This window comes from Arachis ipaensis, chromosome B6 (genome assembly GCF_059453495.1).
Source record: "Arachis ipaensis isolate K30076 ecotype BB chromosome B6, ASM5945349v1, whole genome shotgun sequence".
NCBI lineage: Eukaryota > Viridiplantae > Streptophyta > Magnoliopsida > Fabales > Fabaceae > Arachis > Arachis ipaensis.
In genome coordinates, this window is record NC_142441.1 from 4,522,691 (window position 1) to 4,537,330 (window position 14,640).

General features: G+C 34.5%; 3 protein-coding genes across 7 annotated transcripts; 1 reads left to right on the top strand and 2 right to left on the bottom strand.

Moving 5' to 3' along the window:
• Positions 1–1,427: 1,427 nt before the first annotated feature.
• Positions 1,428–8,972, top strand: LOC107645455 (DNA-binding protein). 5 transcript variants are annotated; one of them, XR_015885901.1, is made up of 18 exons: positions 1,428–1,642; positions 2,012–2,116; positions 2,339–2,407; positions 2,738–2,827; positions 2,939–3,022; positions 3,443–3,607; positions 4,074–4,261; positions 4,440–4,512; positions 4,797–4,850; positions 5,097–5,354; positions 5,541–5,747; positions 5,829–5,932; positions 6,279–6,423; positions 6,519–6,653; positions 6,754–7,036; positions 7,149–7,236; positions 7,525–7,583; positions 7,724–8,972. XR_015885901.1 is itself a non-coding variant. In XM_088490281.1 (16 exons), exons 1-15 carry the CDS (start codon positions 1,553–1,555, stop codon positions 6,928–6,930), a joined length of 1,944 nt encoding a protein of 647 aa, XP_088346407.1. In that variant the 5' UTR covers positions 1,463–1,552; the 3' UTR covers positions 6,931–6,944; positions 7,149–7,420. The 5 variants fall into 5 exon arrangements, 1 of the variants encoding a protein (XP_088346407.1); XR_015885900.1 differs by lacking the exon at positions 7,525–7,583; XR_015885902.1 differs by lacking the exon at positions 7,525–7,583 and having other exon boundaries at positions 1,463–1,642; positions 6,754–6,944; positions 7,724–7,861.
• On the bottom strand, positions 7,895–8,746 carry LOC107645454 (Integrase-type DNA-binding superfamily protein). The gene has a single exon (XM_016349483.3). The coding sequence runs from the start codon at positions 8,744–8,746 to the stop codon at positions 7,895–7,897; it is 852 nt and encodes a 283-aa protein (XP_016204969.1).
• Positions 8,973–12,073: 3,101 nt separating the features above from the next.
• On the bottom strand, positions 12,074–14,279 carry LOC107645458 (uncharacterized). The gene is made up of 3 exons (XM_088490282.1): positions 14,153–14,279; positions 12,623–14,030; positions 12,074–12,428 (listed from the first exon to the last, which is right to left on the bottom strand). Exons 1-2 carry the CDS (start codon positions 14,189–14,191, stop codon positions 13,365–13,367), a joined length of 705 nt encoding a protein of 234 aa, XP_088346408.1. The 5' UTR covers positions 14,192–14,279; the 3' UTR covers positions 12,074–12,428; positions 12,623–13,364.
• Positions 14,280–14,640: the final 361 nt, after the last annotated feature.

A 14,640-nucleotide genomic window follows, 5' to 3' on the forward strand; every position in this document is an offset into this window, starting at 1 on the left:
GAGAGAGAGAGGTTCCGGCGCCCTGTCCGCTTCTATAGTTGATTTTCTTCTTTCTTTTTTATCTTCTGGGTCGAAGCTACGAAAGTTGCTGAATGCGGTGACAAAAGAGAGTAGTTCGACGGCTGGGTGGAGCGCGCGGGTTGGTCGCAGAGTTTGAAGCGGAGCAACGTGGCTTCCAGACGAACGCGAACTCGAACGGTGAACGCCGAGCGAACGTGAACGGCGAAGAACGCGAACGAAGACGACAGCTGAACGAAGACGTGAACGTGAACGGCAAACAAACGACGACGGAAGGACGGCTGAGCAGACAAAGACGACGGACGCCGAGCTCGAGGAAGCAGCCGCGATCGGTGACAGCGAACAGGGGTTGAAGACTTGGAGCACGAGGGAAGCTAGATGACGGATGGCGAACTTTGAGTGCGACGGACGGCGGCAGCATTCCACTCCTTGCGGCGGTGGTGTAGGCTTACAGTGCTAGGGTTTGTGTGATTTCTTTCTAAGTGATTAACATATTTTATCACGGGCAACATTTTACTTCGTCACAACTATTCTCATGTTATATTTCACAACACCATATACAAGTCTCAAAACTATTTGATATTGGTTTTTTTTTTTCGCAACACATTTTGTTGCGATAAGGATAAAAATGGATGACCATGAGCAGATCATATTTTCCATGCTAAATGGCTACATTATCAATGTCCTTATATTTAATGATAGTTAAAAATTATAGCCTCCTTGCATGTATAAATAGACATCCTCAGTGCATGATATGGAGACACAAGCAAATAATAAAATCAAATACTCTCTCTTTATGTTACAATCAAATACTCTTCTCTTTATATTACTACTACAGTTCTTTCTCTTCTTTTATTTTATAAGTATTTTAAATTCTATTTTCTATTACTCTTTACATATAATATTAATAGCAATATTAACCATCTTTATTATATTGAGATTGCAACAATAAACAGATGCGATTCTCTCTCTTTATTTTTAATACTTCTTTCTATCTTTGTATATATATACACATTACAACATATTATATTATTATATATATATAAATTATTATTGGGCTAATTATTTTAATACTAGAGTCTTCTATTTGTACATCTCTATTATATATATATCTTTTATTTCACAACACATTTTAGTAATTAAAAAATAACTTTTTTAATAGTTAGGTCATTCATTCACTTGAATAGACATTAAAATTGAAAAAAAAAATAATTTAACTAAAGTTAAAATATTATTTATTTTTTTAATCTAGACATTAATGCACAAAAGTTAGAAAATTAAAATATTTTTTTAATGATTAATATATATTTTTATTTTCCCTATTAATCAGATAAAAAAAACTTATAAACTTTAAATTGAAAAAAAAATAAAAATAAAATTGAGTGCAAAATAAGATACAAATTTCTCACAAGAAAGGTGGTTAAAATGAAATAAAAGACCAACACATACCATTGTTTAGCTGCATTTAGCTCTCTCTCTCTCTCTCTCTCTCTCAGGTCTGCAGTCCTTTGATAGCAACAGTGACAGATAAGCAATGGAGAAAGGAGCGACTAAGAAGAAATCATCACCTCTCTCTCTGCAACAGTTCATCACTATCACCACCCCTCTTCTTGACTTGGAAAAGGTACCTACTACGTAGCTACATAACACACATTATTCAAAAGCTTTCGCTTTTCTCGTTTAATCCATTGCCCATCTTTGCATACTCGTTTTTGTGTGTAAAAATGGAATTATAACTGAATAGACTAATATGACTCAAACCCTGCAACTAAAGTTTCCAACTTTCGGAGGCCTCTCCGTATCAATTTACGATTTCAAGACCAATTTTTACTGTCCCATGTAATAGCAAGTGTTCATGGGGTGATTAGAAAAGTGGAAAAGATTATAATTTTGCATAGAATGGTTTATGTTGGGTGGTGACTTCAGAATGGATGAATGATGGGGATTCCTTTTCAAATTTTCTCCTCTGTTTTGTTTTTTTTTGGGCGCTTAGGAAGCTGAGATATCAAGCTCAATCGCCACAGGCGCATCAAGGAATTTGGATACTGCTCAAAAGAGAGGTTCCACAATCCTTAACTTGAAGTGTGTGGATGTCCAGGTTACTTGTTTTTCAGTTCATCACTTATGATCATTTTATGTATGATCTTATATTCCATTTTGTTTTCTTTCCTTTTTCATGAGAATAAATAAGGAATTTGAATTTTTTATGTTATGCCTTATTTTATAGTGTGCTATTTGAGTAATAAGTAATAATTGATGAGTAGAGTTTCAGTTGGTATTCTTATATGGTGCTTCTCTTCCTTCTTTTTCATGAATATAGACAGGGCTTATGGGAAAATCTCTGATTGAGTTCCAGTCTACAAAAGGAGATGTTCTTCCTGCACACAAGGTGAATGATTGACTTTCTTTTATCAATTACTTTGCATTTCATAAATCTCTGACCGTTATATCGTTCAACTCATATTTGAAGAAGTTATCTTTAGTACTCAGTTTTATATGAACCTATTCGATTGTTCACATTTCTCGGTCTTTAAGTAATTTTCTATATGTTACATTTTCTTCCGCCTTCTGTTATTGACAGTAGAAATACTTTCTTCAATTATTTTGAGACTTGTATGTGGCAAAAAAGGTTACCCCAAATTACTGATAAGACAGTTTTCTTATGTATTTGATCAATATTGTTATACTCTCAGGAGTTAATGAAGTCTTATTTTTGCAGTTTAGTACTCACGACGTCGTCGTTTTAAAACTCAACAAGGCTGATGTAGGTTCTCCTGCTCTTGGACAAGGTGTTGTTTATAGATTAAAGGTAATTCTTAAGTCTCTGATTCAATTTATGGAAAGAAAATTGCCCATGCTGTTAGCTACAGGTGATCATAGCATTGGACACAACTTTGACTTGCTGGTTTGATACTAACAGGACTCATCAATAACTGTTGCTTTTGATGACATACCTGAAGATGGTTTAAACAGTCCCCTAAGGCTGGAAAAAGTTGCAAATGAGGTATGCTGATAAGTTCACCTTGTTATCTCTTCTTATCTAGAATGCCTTTGCAGATTGGTTATAAATAGTAGCATTGCTAGACTGGCATTTTGTTTTCCATGATGTGTTGTAACACTCAATTGGTGTTTACTAATGTCAATCAGAAAAAAAATAGTTATTCATCTATGTTTGTTAGTTACCATGTGAATTTTTAATATATTTTAGTTAAGGTTTCCATAAAATATATGAATGGGACAATATATGAAAATTTTGCTCTTCTTTTTTAGTTAATCATTATCTGGTGTAAGCACACACTTTATCACTTTGCTTAAAACTTTTCTACTTTTTTCTATTGAAAAATATTTTATCTGTTCTTCATCTCATTTTCTTGCTTCTGAGTTCTTGTATGCTGTAAATATTCATTACTCATGCCTCATGCAGGTGACATATCGCAGGATGAAAGATGCATTAGTACAGTTGAGTAAAGGAGTGCATAAGGGTCCAGCTGCTGATCTAATTCCGGTCTTATTTGGGGAGAGGTCGCCAACAATGTCCAAGAAGGATGTTTCCTTCACTCCTTTTAATACCAAACTTGATCACTCTCAGGTGCATAACCTATTTTCTTGTATGGCTTTTTTTTTTAAATAACTTATTCATGACTCTTCTGCACTTTCTGTAAATTATTTTCATTCAATGTATTATTTAATTTTTGTTGGTGCATGCCTTTGTAGTTATAATAAAGCACGTGTATTTACTAGTTATAGCTATCTAATGCCTATTGCTATCGATAGATCGATCCTCTTCCTCTTGAATGCCCAATGGGTTAGGGACTTAGTTGCAAAAATGTTTTCAACTTAAGAACACTAACACTCAGTACTATAGTAGTATGTGTAGAACAAATACAATCAAGAACGACGTAATTGGATTTATTTTGCTAATTAATCATTTGAGTGAAGAAGCCTTCCCATTTAATAATAATGGTTTTTCTGTGGTATTTCATCATTTTAGCTTTGCATATCCGCCTTGTGATCACAAACTTATGTATTTTAATTTCTGGTTTTTATCTGCAAAGAAAGGTGCAATTTCAAAAGCCCTATCTTCGAAGAATGTGTTTTTGCTACATGGACCTCCTGGAACTGGGAAAACTACAACAGTGGTGGAAATTATATTACAAGAAGTTAAACGTGGATCAAAGATTCTTGCTTGTGCTGCCTCAAACATTGCTGTTGATAACATTGTTGAGCGGCTAGTTCCACATAGGTATAGTTATTTATCCTTTTGGCATTACAATAGTCGGTATCAATCTAATTGGAGTCTAGCACTAACAGCTTTTACATGACAACATTGATTGATGAAATTATGTATAAAACAGAATACTATAAAATCATATATATATATATATATATTACTTGTTCATAAAGTCGAACTTTTTGTTTAGGGTTAAGCTGGTGAGAGTAGGTCATCCTGCACGCTTATTGCCTCAAGTACTGGACAGTGCACTGGATGCTCAGGTACATTATGATGACTTGTTATCCCTCTTTCTTCTATAATACCACTCTACAAAAAGAAGAATTGATTATAAACAAGAAGAATTCACGAAGAGAAGAGATGTACATAAGAACAATAATGGGTTCTTGTAGGGCTACAAAATAGAAGCAAATAATCATCTTTAGAGTCACTCTTCGAATCCTCCTCCTAAAATATTAACTGATGAATTGGTATCATGGTATTCTTTTGGTATTTATGCTTCAGTATAATCGACTTTTATATCCTTTGTTCTTTAATTTCTTGTTAGGTACTACGAGGAGATAATAGTGGCCTTGCAAATGACATTCGAAAAGAAATGAAGGTAAAGTCTTAGAGTAGAAGTTAAAGAACTGATTTATTATCATTTGCCAAAGTTAATGGTGATCATCTAGCTGACACTCAAAAGAACCTCTTTTTTTCATTCAGATTTCATAATTGATGACACTATCAACTTCGTGTATCATAACTAGATATAATTACAACAACCAACCCTGAAGAGAAAGCTATGAATGGAAAAGATAATATATATGAATATAATTTTGCACTAAATATGATGTGTTTCTTTCAGGCATTGAATGGAAAGCTATTGAAAACCAAAGACAAAAGTACAAGGAGAGACATACAAAGGGAACTTAGGACTCTATCCAAGGAAGAGCGCAAAAGGCAGCAGCTTGCTGTAACAGACGTACTTAAAACTGCAGATGTAATATTGACTACTCTGATTGGGGCCTATTCTAAGAAACTCGACAATATGTCATTTGATTTGGTAATTATTGATGAAGCTGCTCAAGCACTTGAAATTGCATGTTGGATTCCTCTGTTGAAGGTAATGTTCATTGGCATTTGAACTATATTTTGATGTTGTTCTCAACATTAAATATTTCTTTGAACTGCAGAAAACTAATGCTTGTCTCTAAACATAGACCTGATCAGCATTAAAATACAGTTTTATAATCATACAAGCCTAATGTCATCTTGACTATACTGAATTAAATGGAGTTCAATGTTTTAGGGCTCAAGATGTATCCTCGCAGGGGACCATCTTCAACTTCCTCCAACCATTCAAAGTGTTGAAGCTGAGAAGAAAGGTTTAGGAAGAACCCTCTTTGAACGACTTGCAGAAATATATGGAGACGAGGTCACATCTATGCTTACAGTCCAGTACCGTATGAATGAACTCATCATGGATTGGTCTTCTAAAGAACTTTACAACAGCAAGGTGCTCCTTATCGTCTTCATATCGGATCACTATTCTAAATATTTTATTAACTCTTCATGCAATGTTATTCTGTGATGACAGATCGAGGCTCATGCTAGTGTTGCTGCACATACGCTACATGATCTTGACAATGTGAAGAAGACATCATCAACTGAACCAACTCTTCTTCTCATAGACATTGCTGGGTATGTGGGACTATTTCATATATTGAAAAATTTATGTCCTTAGAACTGCTTGATTAGCCGGAATATGTGGAACAAAGACATGACATTCTCTTGTTAATGAAACTTTGCATACCAACATTCTAATTTTTTTTTTTAAATTTTGAATGATCTATACTAAGTGATTGGTAGAAACAGTTTTCGCTAGCCAGTCAAGAATTTCAATATTTGAAAAAATTGCATCACTAAAGCATGGAACAATCATTATATTTCATAATTTACATAGATTTCCTGGGAATTTACATAAGCCTGCAAAGTTGTTACAAATTCAAACGGTGTGTAATCAGTTGCTTGTATTGATGAAATTCAGATGTGATATGGAAGAAAAGAAAGATGAAGAAGATAGCACTCTTAATGAAGGTGAAGCTGAGGTTGCTATCGTTCATGCCAAGAGACTCGTTCAAAGTGGTGTGCCTCCTTCTGATATTGGAATTATTACCCCATATGCTGCCCAGGTATGAGATTTTTTTGCGTGAAACATTGATACAAATGTTAAACAGCGTGTTTCATGTGCTAGTGTTTTTCTAACTTGTAGTAACCATTATGGCAGGTTGTTTTGCTCAAGATGTTGAGAAACAATGAGAATCAGCTGAAGGATGTCGAAATCTCAACAGTTGATGGGTTTCAGGGAAGGGAGAAGGAAGCCATTATTATATCCATGGTCCGATCCAACTCAAAAAAGGAGGTATTTGTAACAAGGCTGCTATTTCCTTCTATATAGTATTTGGTTGACAAATTTTCTTGGCATAAAGTATAAGAGAAGAAACTTGGGATTTATGTTTCAGGTGGGCTTTCTGAGTGATCGCCGGCGTATGAATGTGGCTGTGACACGGGCACGAAGGCAATGCTGTCTTGTCTGCGACACCGAGACAGTCAGTAGTGATGCATTTCTGAAGCGGTTGATAGAGTATTTTGAAGAGCATGGCGAGTATCAGAGTGCATCCGAATACCAGAACGAGTAGGCTGAATTCTCAAGGTTAATGTTGCTATTGCTGCTGTCTTCAGAACTATTGGTTGTTTTGATGATGTTGCTAGTAGATCTATGAAGGTTTTCTCAATCCAAGTCATGTATGAACTTTCCCAGAAACTCATACTTCCAGAATATTAAGTTTTGTTACAATAATTATTATGCTAAGCATGGTCAAGTTGCTGATTTTGACTCGATTGGTGAATTTGACAGGGAGTGTAAGACAAAAGCAAGGGTTAACATGAATTGTCAAAAAGCTGCTAATTAATGTGTCTGATGAATGGAAAATGGGAGAGTCAAGGTGCAATTTTTGGATAAATCTTTCATCTCTACTTTTCATACACATTACAGTGTTAATGCTTATATAGGTTGGTCATTTCCCAAAGCTTGAGCAATTATAGGAGATAAAACACTAGAGACTTGTCAGAATTCTTGCATATTATTTATTTTCATAAATCATTCATACTACTGTTATGCTTGTCTTATTTTATGTGATTTTGTTTTTTCTTCTGACTTATAACCTATCTAGTGAGTTGTTGAACTTGATATACCGATAATCGTCGTTTTCCTCTGTGAACTACTTTGCCAGAGCAAAACATAAGATTGAAAGAACAATGTTAGAACTTAACACTCCCAAAAATGCTAAAAGTAAGTCAACTCATAATATTACTACTTGTAGACTGATATTATTATTTAGTTATCTCTATTATCATAAGCTTCTTAGTTCTTTCACACACTGGTAGTCTTCTATTCTAAGCTACTTCCTACTCTTACATTGCTACCAACAGATTGAAACTCAGCAAGCATAAGACAAAACAGGAATAGACTGGAGAGTAGCAGTAGAACCAAAACCATCCTATCTATGCTTAGGCCGATATGCTAAGTACTCGCTTATCTAACTAGATCTCGACGCTATAAAGGATAGAGTAGTTCTCTTTTTCGAAAGCCAGGTAAGTTTCTTAGAAGTTCCAGATGGAAGAATAGAAATCGAGCTCATAATTTGTTTCATGTGCTTCCAACTGGGTGGATTCAGCTTCTGGAAAATCTGCAATTCCATGCATGCCAATCAGTTCCTCCCAGTTAACACTGTTGTCAGAAAACAGGCCTAGTTGAGCATAGTCATCGCACGATGCAGCTTCAGGCACTGTCGAACTCCCCGAACTATCGGTTCTTTCTTCCTGTATTTCTGCTTTCAGTATACCCATCTGCTGAAGAAACTCATGAAGGTCTATCTGTGGCTTCTCGTGAAGATCTCCAAGCATCGCCTCTGATGATGCTCGAGTGTTTTTCTCCTCTGGAGGATCTTCTTCTGCATCAACTTTGCTTTCTTTTACACTCTGAGTTTCACCCTTTGGATCATTGGATGAACTAGGAGATTGATTCACAACCCCATTCTGCTTAAACTGCTGAAGCCTCTGATGGATTAGATGAACACTAGGTTGAGCATTCACATTGAGTAGTCCACAAGAAGGGAACATTGAAATGAAGTTCTTGGATGGCATCCATTTGAATTTCCCAGATTTGATGGGAAAGTTGGAGCTCGGTTTCAGGTGGGGAAGGTTAAGATACGCATCCGGTCCATAGAGCCTCCGCGCAGCCTCGTCGTAAGCCATGGCAGCTTCTTCGGCCGTGGCAAAAGAACCAAGCCAGAGCCTGGTTCTCTTCTTTGGCTCTCTGATCTCTGCAACCCATTTCCCCCAAGTCCTTTGGCGAACACCTCGATACTCACACGAAGCGTTCTGGGGGCCGCCTTTCCCTCTTGTTGGACCCTTCTTCCATGGCTTCAAGGGGGATTTCTTGGTAGTATCCATGGTTGATGTTGAGAGAGTGTGGTGAGTGTTAGAGTGAGTGGTTGGTTATGCATGTTGGTGCATGCAAGGCGCGGAATATGTAGGAGCAAGAATGGAGTTCGGTATAAATGTTTTCACGTTTGCAAAAAAAAAAGAAAGAAAAGGTAGCATGTGACCGTTACCTAGTGAATTCTCATTGTTTCAAATCTCATTTTTTTGTTAATCTAACGAAAAAAATCTTCACTTATCACGTATAATTAAATCATAACAAGTTAAATGGTTGCGAATTCGGTCAACACTGGTTACTATATTGTATGAAATTTTCTTGTATACTTAAAAAGAATTTGGTGACATATATATTATGCAGCGTTGACTTGAGTTATAGGTTTTTGTCTGTGTCTTCAAAACACGGGTTATATAATTTATACTTTTTGTTTACTACGCTCAAGACACTTCGAATCTATGACAAGCGAGATACCGAAATGATAAGGCAAAACAAAGGATAATAAGGCGACTTGCTTCAAAATGTTTTACACGAAAATAATACCAATAAACATATGTTAAATTATTTAACGATTTTTAGTTATTATTTTTATATAAAAATATTTTTATCTGAAGTAGCAAGTCACCTTAAAGTAATAAAAAAAACAGTTAAATAACATTTTTTTGGAGTGTTCACAGTATTTTTTAGCTTAATAGACTGAGGACTATTTTTAGGGGTGAGTACGGGTCGGTTTGGTTCGGATTCAAGGTGAAATTAGAATCGAACCAATTAAAATATAATTGGTTCGGTTTGGTTTGAATTTGTATTTTTTTGTGCATGTACCCAAATCAAACCAAATCGATTAAGAATAGATTGGTTTGGTTCGGGTAATTGAGTACCCGATGACTTTAAAATTCATAAAAAACTAAATTTTTATCTTAAAAATTCAACAAGTACAATAAATATATAACATTAATATAAATAATCTAATCATGTTAAACACCAAATACATTAAAAACTAAAATCATTAAAATTCAAACATATTAATAGTGAATAATCTCACTAAAAGCCACTAAAAGTCATACACATTTTTATTTTTTTTATTTAATTAATATATAATCGGGTTTACGGGTTGGTTCGGATTCCGCACCTTCAGAACCAATACCCAAACCAATCACTAACAAAGGTCATTGGTTTGGTTCGGGTTGAACCCGATTACCCGTTGATTCCAGAACCAATTTAATTAGTTCGGTTCAGGTTCGGACAGGTAATCGGGTACCCGCTACCCGTGCTCACCCCTAACTATTTTGTCGCGGAGTTCTATTTAAGAGTTTGTTATTGACTAATGAATTACTGCATGCACAAAATGAAATTCGAATACCAACACTTACTTAAACAGACTAATAAACTAATTACTAGATCAACCCAACTTAGTTTAAATAGCATATTTTAAAAATTCAAAAGGTAAACAGCATGAGGTAAATTAATATAGTAATTTTTTTTAATTCCATGTTTAACATATATAGGAGAACTCTAAAAATGAGTGTAATGAAACAATGCCACGGCAGAAAATATTAAGAGTAAGATAAATTTTGTCTTTTATGATATCAAATTATCAATTTTTGTTTTGGCAGTCACGGGTCCAGCATTATGTGGAGCTTGGATAGCATTGCCACTTTGCCACGATGGCCCGTTCAATAAATAAAAAAGAGAAAAAAATAAATAGACTGATGAAAATATTTAAATATCCTAAAATATTTTCCCTATTTTAATAGAGATAATAACTCATAACTCTATTTGAGAATAGTATTAAGAGTATTTCAGCAATTTTTTTTTTCTTTAAACCAAAGTGTTAGTTAAACTAGTAACATCTAGCGTTTGGTTGAGAGACAGAGACTGAAAGACTGAGACTGATAGAGACTGAGAGATAGAGATTGAAATAAATCTCAGTATTCTGTTTGGTGTAAAGTAGGAGACATAAATTAAAACAAGAATAAAATTCTAATTTAATTTGTATAAAAAGTAAAATTGGAATTAATTAATTGAAATAAGGATATTTTAGGTATAAAATGTTATTAAAATTTCAGTCTCCATCTCTAAAAATCTTAGTCTCCTATGTCCCTACTTTCTGGAGGTACTGAAATACTGAAATTTTAAGGACAGAGACAGAAAATTTAATACCAGTCTTTAAACCAACAAACATGATACTGAGTTTCAGTCTCACAGTCTCTATCTCAGTACCTCAAAACAAACGCTAAGTAATTATGAAAATGGTGATATTAGAGGGCACAATAAGCATGCATGTCAATAGGTAAGTGAAGGTGGTAGTGTGTGATACAAGATCCAAGAGGAAGAATTGAATGATGTTGAGGTGGGTGATTGATTACAATATTATATCCAAAGAGAGTGGTTTGAATGAAGTGTCTTGACACTTTCTTGGATTCTATTTCCATAAATAAGAGTTGAATTTGATCCTCAAACAACTCACGAGCTATATATATTCACATGTTGTGTTCTCATACACAGCCTGATTCTCGAGACTCAACTTCACCTTTATCCCATTCCCATGTTCTGCTCTTCTTCCTCTTCATACATATCATGCATTAACTATCAGAATGTTGATCAACTCAGTCTCACAATGCATTCTAATTAACGGAATACTTGAGTTTGTGATATGGACCAAGATACTTATTCTGTGGAAAGTTAATAAATTATAGAAGAATAAATATCCGAATTGGTTTTTAAGGAATTTTAAATCGGACATTTTAGTCTCCAACAAATTTTTAAGACTTACTCTGAAGTCTTAATGAAAATATTGGTCTCTCGTCGCTTTAAATCAAAATTTTAATGTGTTGGACAAATTCTAAATACCAACAAATTTTATTATAAGACAATTAGGTTTCAAAAGAAATCACTTTTAAATAAATTATTTTCTCATCAAAACAAATAAAAAACTGGTCTATCTGACGAAATTAATTTTAAAGGATTTTCAGATAATGAAAATTTATTTGATCTAGAATTTTTTTTAATGACTAATTTGGGTGTTTATTTATTATGAGTATAGAACTTGCTTATAGAGAGATATAGTCTCTATCTATGAATTCTATTGTACTTTAACCGATTAGGTTGATTATGAGAGTGTAAGTATAATTTTCACCAACTAATCTTTTTACTTGCAATACTTCAATTCTTGATATTATTTAAGAAATATAAATATTTAATTATTTTAATGAAGTCAATGTTGATAAGTTGTGTTAAGCACATTACATTTGCATATTTAATTAAGGAATAGATCAATAAAATATACCATCAGCAATCTTAAAATAAAATCTACAAAATTAGAAGAACATAATGCAAACCAAATAAGCAATGGAAGGAGGATATATTGGTTTCAGTTGGATCTAAAACTCAAAAACAAAAAGGACATTATCAAAATACTGAAAATAGTGCTTAGGCTTGGACCTTACAATATATATAGAAGATAGTATTTAACTTTCAACTACTGGAAGAGTGCTACAAAAAATGAAAGAATTATACTTACAAAGATGAACAACTATACTAATATTAAAAGATTAAGCCAATTCCATCAAAAAATAAAAGCAGCCTGGTCATTTCAATTTTGGGCGAGTTCTATGCAGGCTTTTCCCTTTATCCTTCGGCTTGTGTAGTGTGTTTCTTCCAAGGAATTATTGGGTCACAACCAAACTTAAGCAATCCCTCCTGCATAGAGAAAGCAAGCAACTTAATAAACAGATGAACATATGTAAAGTAGAAATATTACATGCAACTGCAGGGCTCATGATGGAAAGAATACAAATGAGGAATCAACTTGTTTAACCATCCAAATCTAATAAAGTATTTGAATGCTCTAAACACAGAACAGTGGAAGCAAGGGACCAATGAACAATGCTCACCAAAGACAAGTGATTGTTCTTCTTGTTGCCCATAATATTCACTTTTCTACTAGAGGAACATTTTTAGCTTGTCATTTAAGCCTTTCTTTCAATTGCATGATGATCTGCACATGATTCATAGGCTTGTTGCTGATTTCTTCCAATTTTAAAACTATTGATGTGATGCTCACATAGATGAGCTCCGTAATTTGTCTACGGAACCTGGTAACACAATTTCTACTCTTTTGATCACAGATATGCTCATGTATAATTTTTTTCTAGAAGGACTATGTTCTTTTCTATTAACTTCATGAAGTTGTATTATGGATTATGATACCTTATATCCTTATAAAAGATGCAAGTTCTTTTCTTGCCAAGGAAGCCTTTTTCTTTGCTTCAACACATCTTGAAATAGCCTGATAATATACACAAAATGGGCACAAAAAGTTTCCTTCTGCATCAATCTGACAAGTAGTTAGGCAGCTTTCATGAACCATAATTGGACAAGTAGTTTTTCTACAAACAAGCAATTTACCGCCTTCTTTACACTTCATACAACATTATTTTCTGCCAGCCTAGTACTTGTTGAGATATCATGTCCAGAAGTGCAGTGAGAGCTCAATAATTCGCATCACTTAATATCACTGCCCCACCAGCTTTATCATCTGCAGCATTAGGTTCCTTCCCTTGAGCACCTGTTTTTCTTTTAGATTGCAATTCATGAATTACATTGAGTGCCTTATGTGCAGTATTGTCTCCGTTTTCAGGAATAACTTCGTTTGTGAATTGTGAGCAGAACTTTTGTTTTAACTGGTTCATCTTTTTGTTGCTGACAGTATTCAATGTCAGATGTATGCTTCATACTGATTGAAGCTTGTGGCTCACCATGAGAGACTTCATTCTGGTTACTGGATTTACACCGAATGGAAGCAAGGTGCTGATCATGACTACCCTCTTCAGACACCACTCCCAGATTTTCCCGGACATCCTTGTCGGTATGATTTTCTATTACCTGTTTTCCATGGGGAGGGACTGACTTCTCTTTGTTGGAATCAACATTTAAAAGTGAATTACATCTACTCTTCTTTACATTTACTTCATCACATTCACTAATATCAACTTGCTTTCCGAGTTGGTATCTCATCACATGCTCATCAGCCGACTCAGCCCTGTTCCTCTTGCTGGGTATAATCTTATCAAGTAAAGACTCTTTCGATGATTCATTCACCTTCTCTAAAATTGCAAACATTGGGTTCTCTTTTGCTCCCATGTTTTCACAATAATTGTGATTCCCATTATCTCTTTTCCTAAGATCATCGCGGACGTTGTCATTGACATGCACTGTATTCTCATTCTGATGTAGCAATCCACTAATGTCTCTTAAATGATCGGCATATGGATGAGTACCTGCAGTGATTGATTCTTTTAGCTATTTGACAAGAAAGAAGGGAAACCAACCAATAAGAATGGTAAAAAAAGAAAAAATGTATTAAACTCATAAGCGAAAACAACAGAAACACATTCTTATTTTCTTAAGTAACTTTGAATCACCTGCTGTAAGTCACATTTGATAGTGCCTCTTTTATGCATAATAAATTGGAAAACATTCCATTTCAAAAGCTTAGCTCAATCCATTTCTAAATTGGGTAATGGTATCTGATTTTGTTTTCCCAAAAGAAATAGTCCATTAATTAGCATAATGATAAAGCTATCATCATAAAACATATCCAACAAAATAATTAACTAGTAAACAAATTGCTTTACACAATTTTACCTCATCCAGTATTTTTTGGAGGACATCTTCACAACTGCTAGAAAAATCAACCGAACTCTTGAATCCAGGCCAGCTGATGTAGCTTCATCACAACCAACTCTATGAGCAGAATCGAAAATTTCCTCCAAACATCTAAGAGCAATCAATTCCCTTGTCTTTCCACAAAAATCAGCTCGCGCAACAGGGGCCGCACGAATCAAAGCTGGCGAACAAAAAGAAAAGAAACACAATCATGAATCATCAATTTTCAGAATCCAAAACAAAA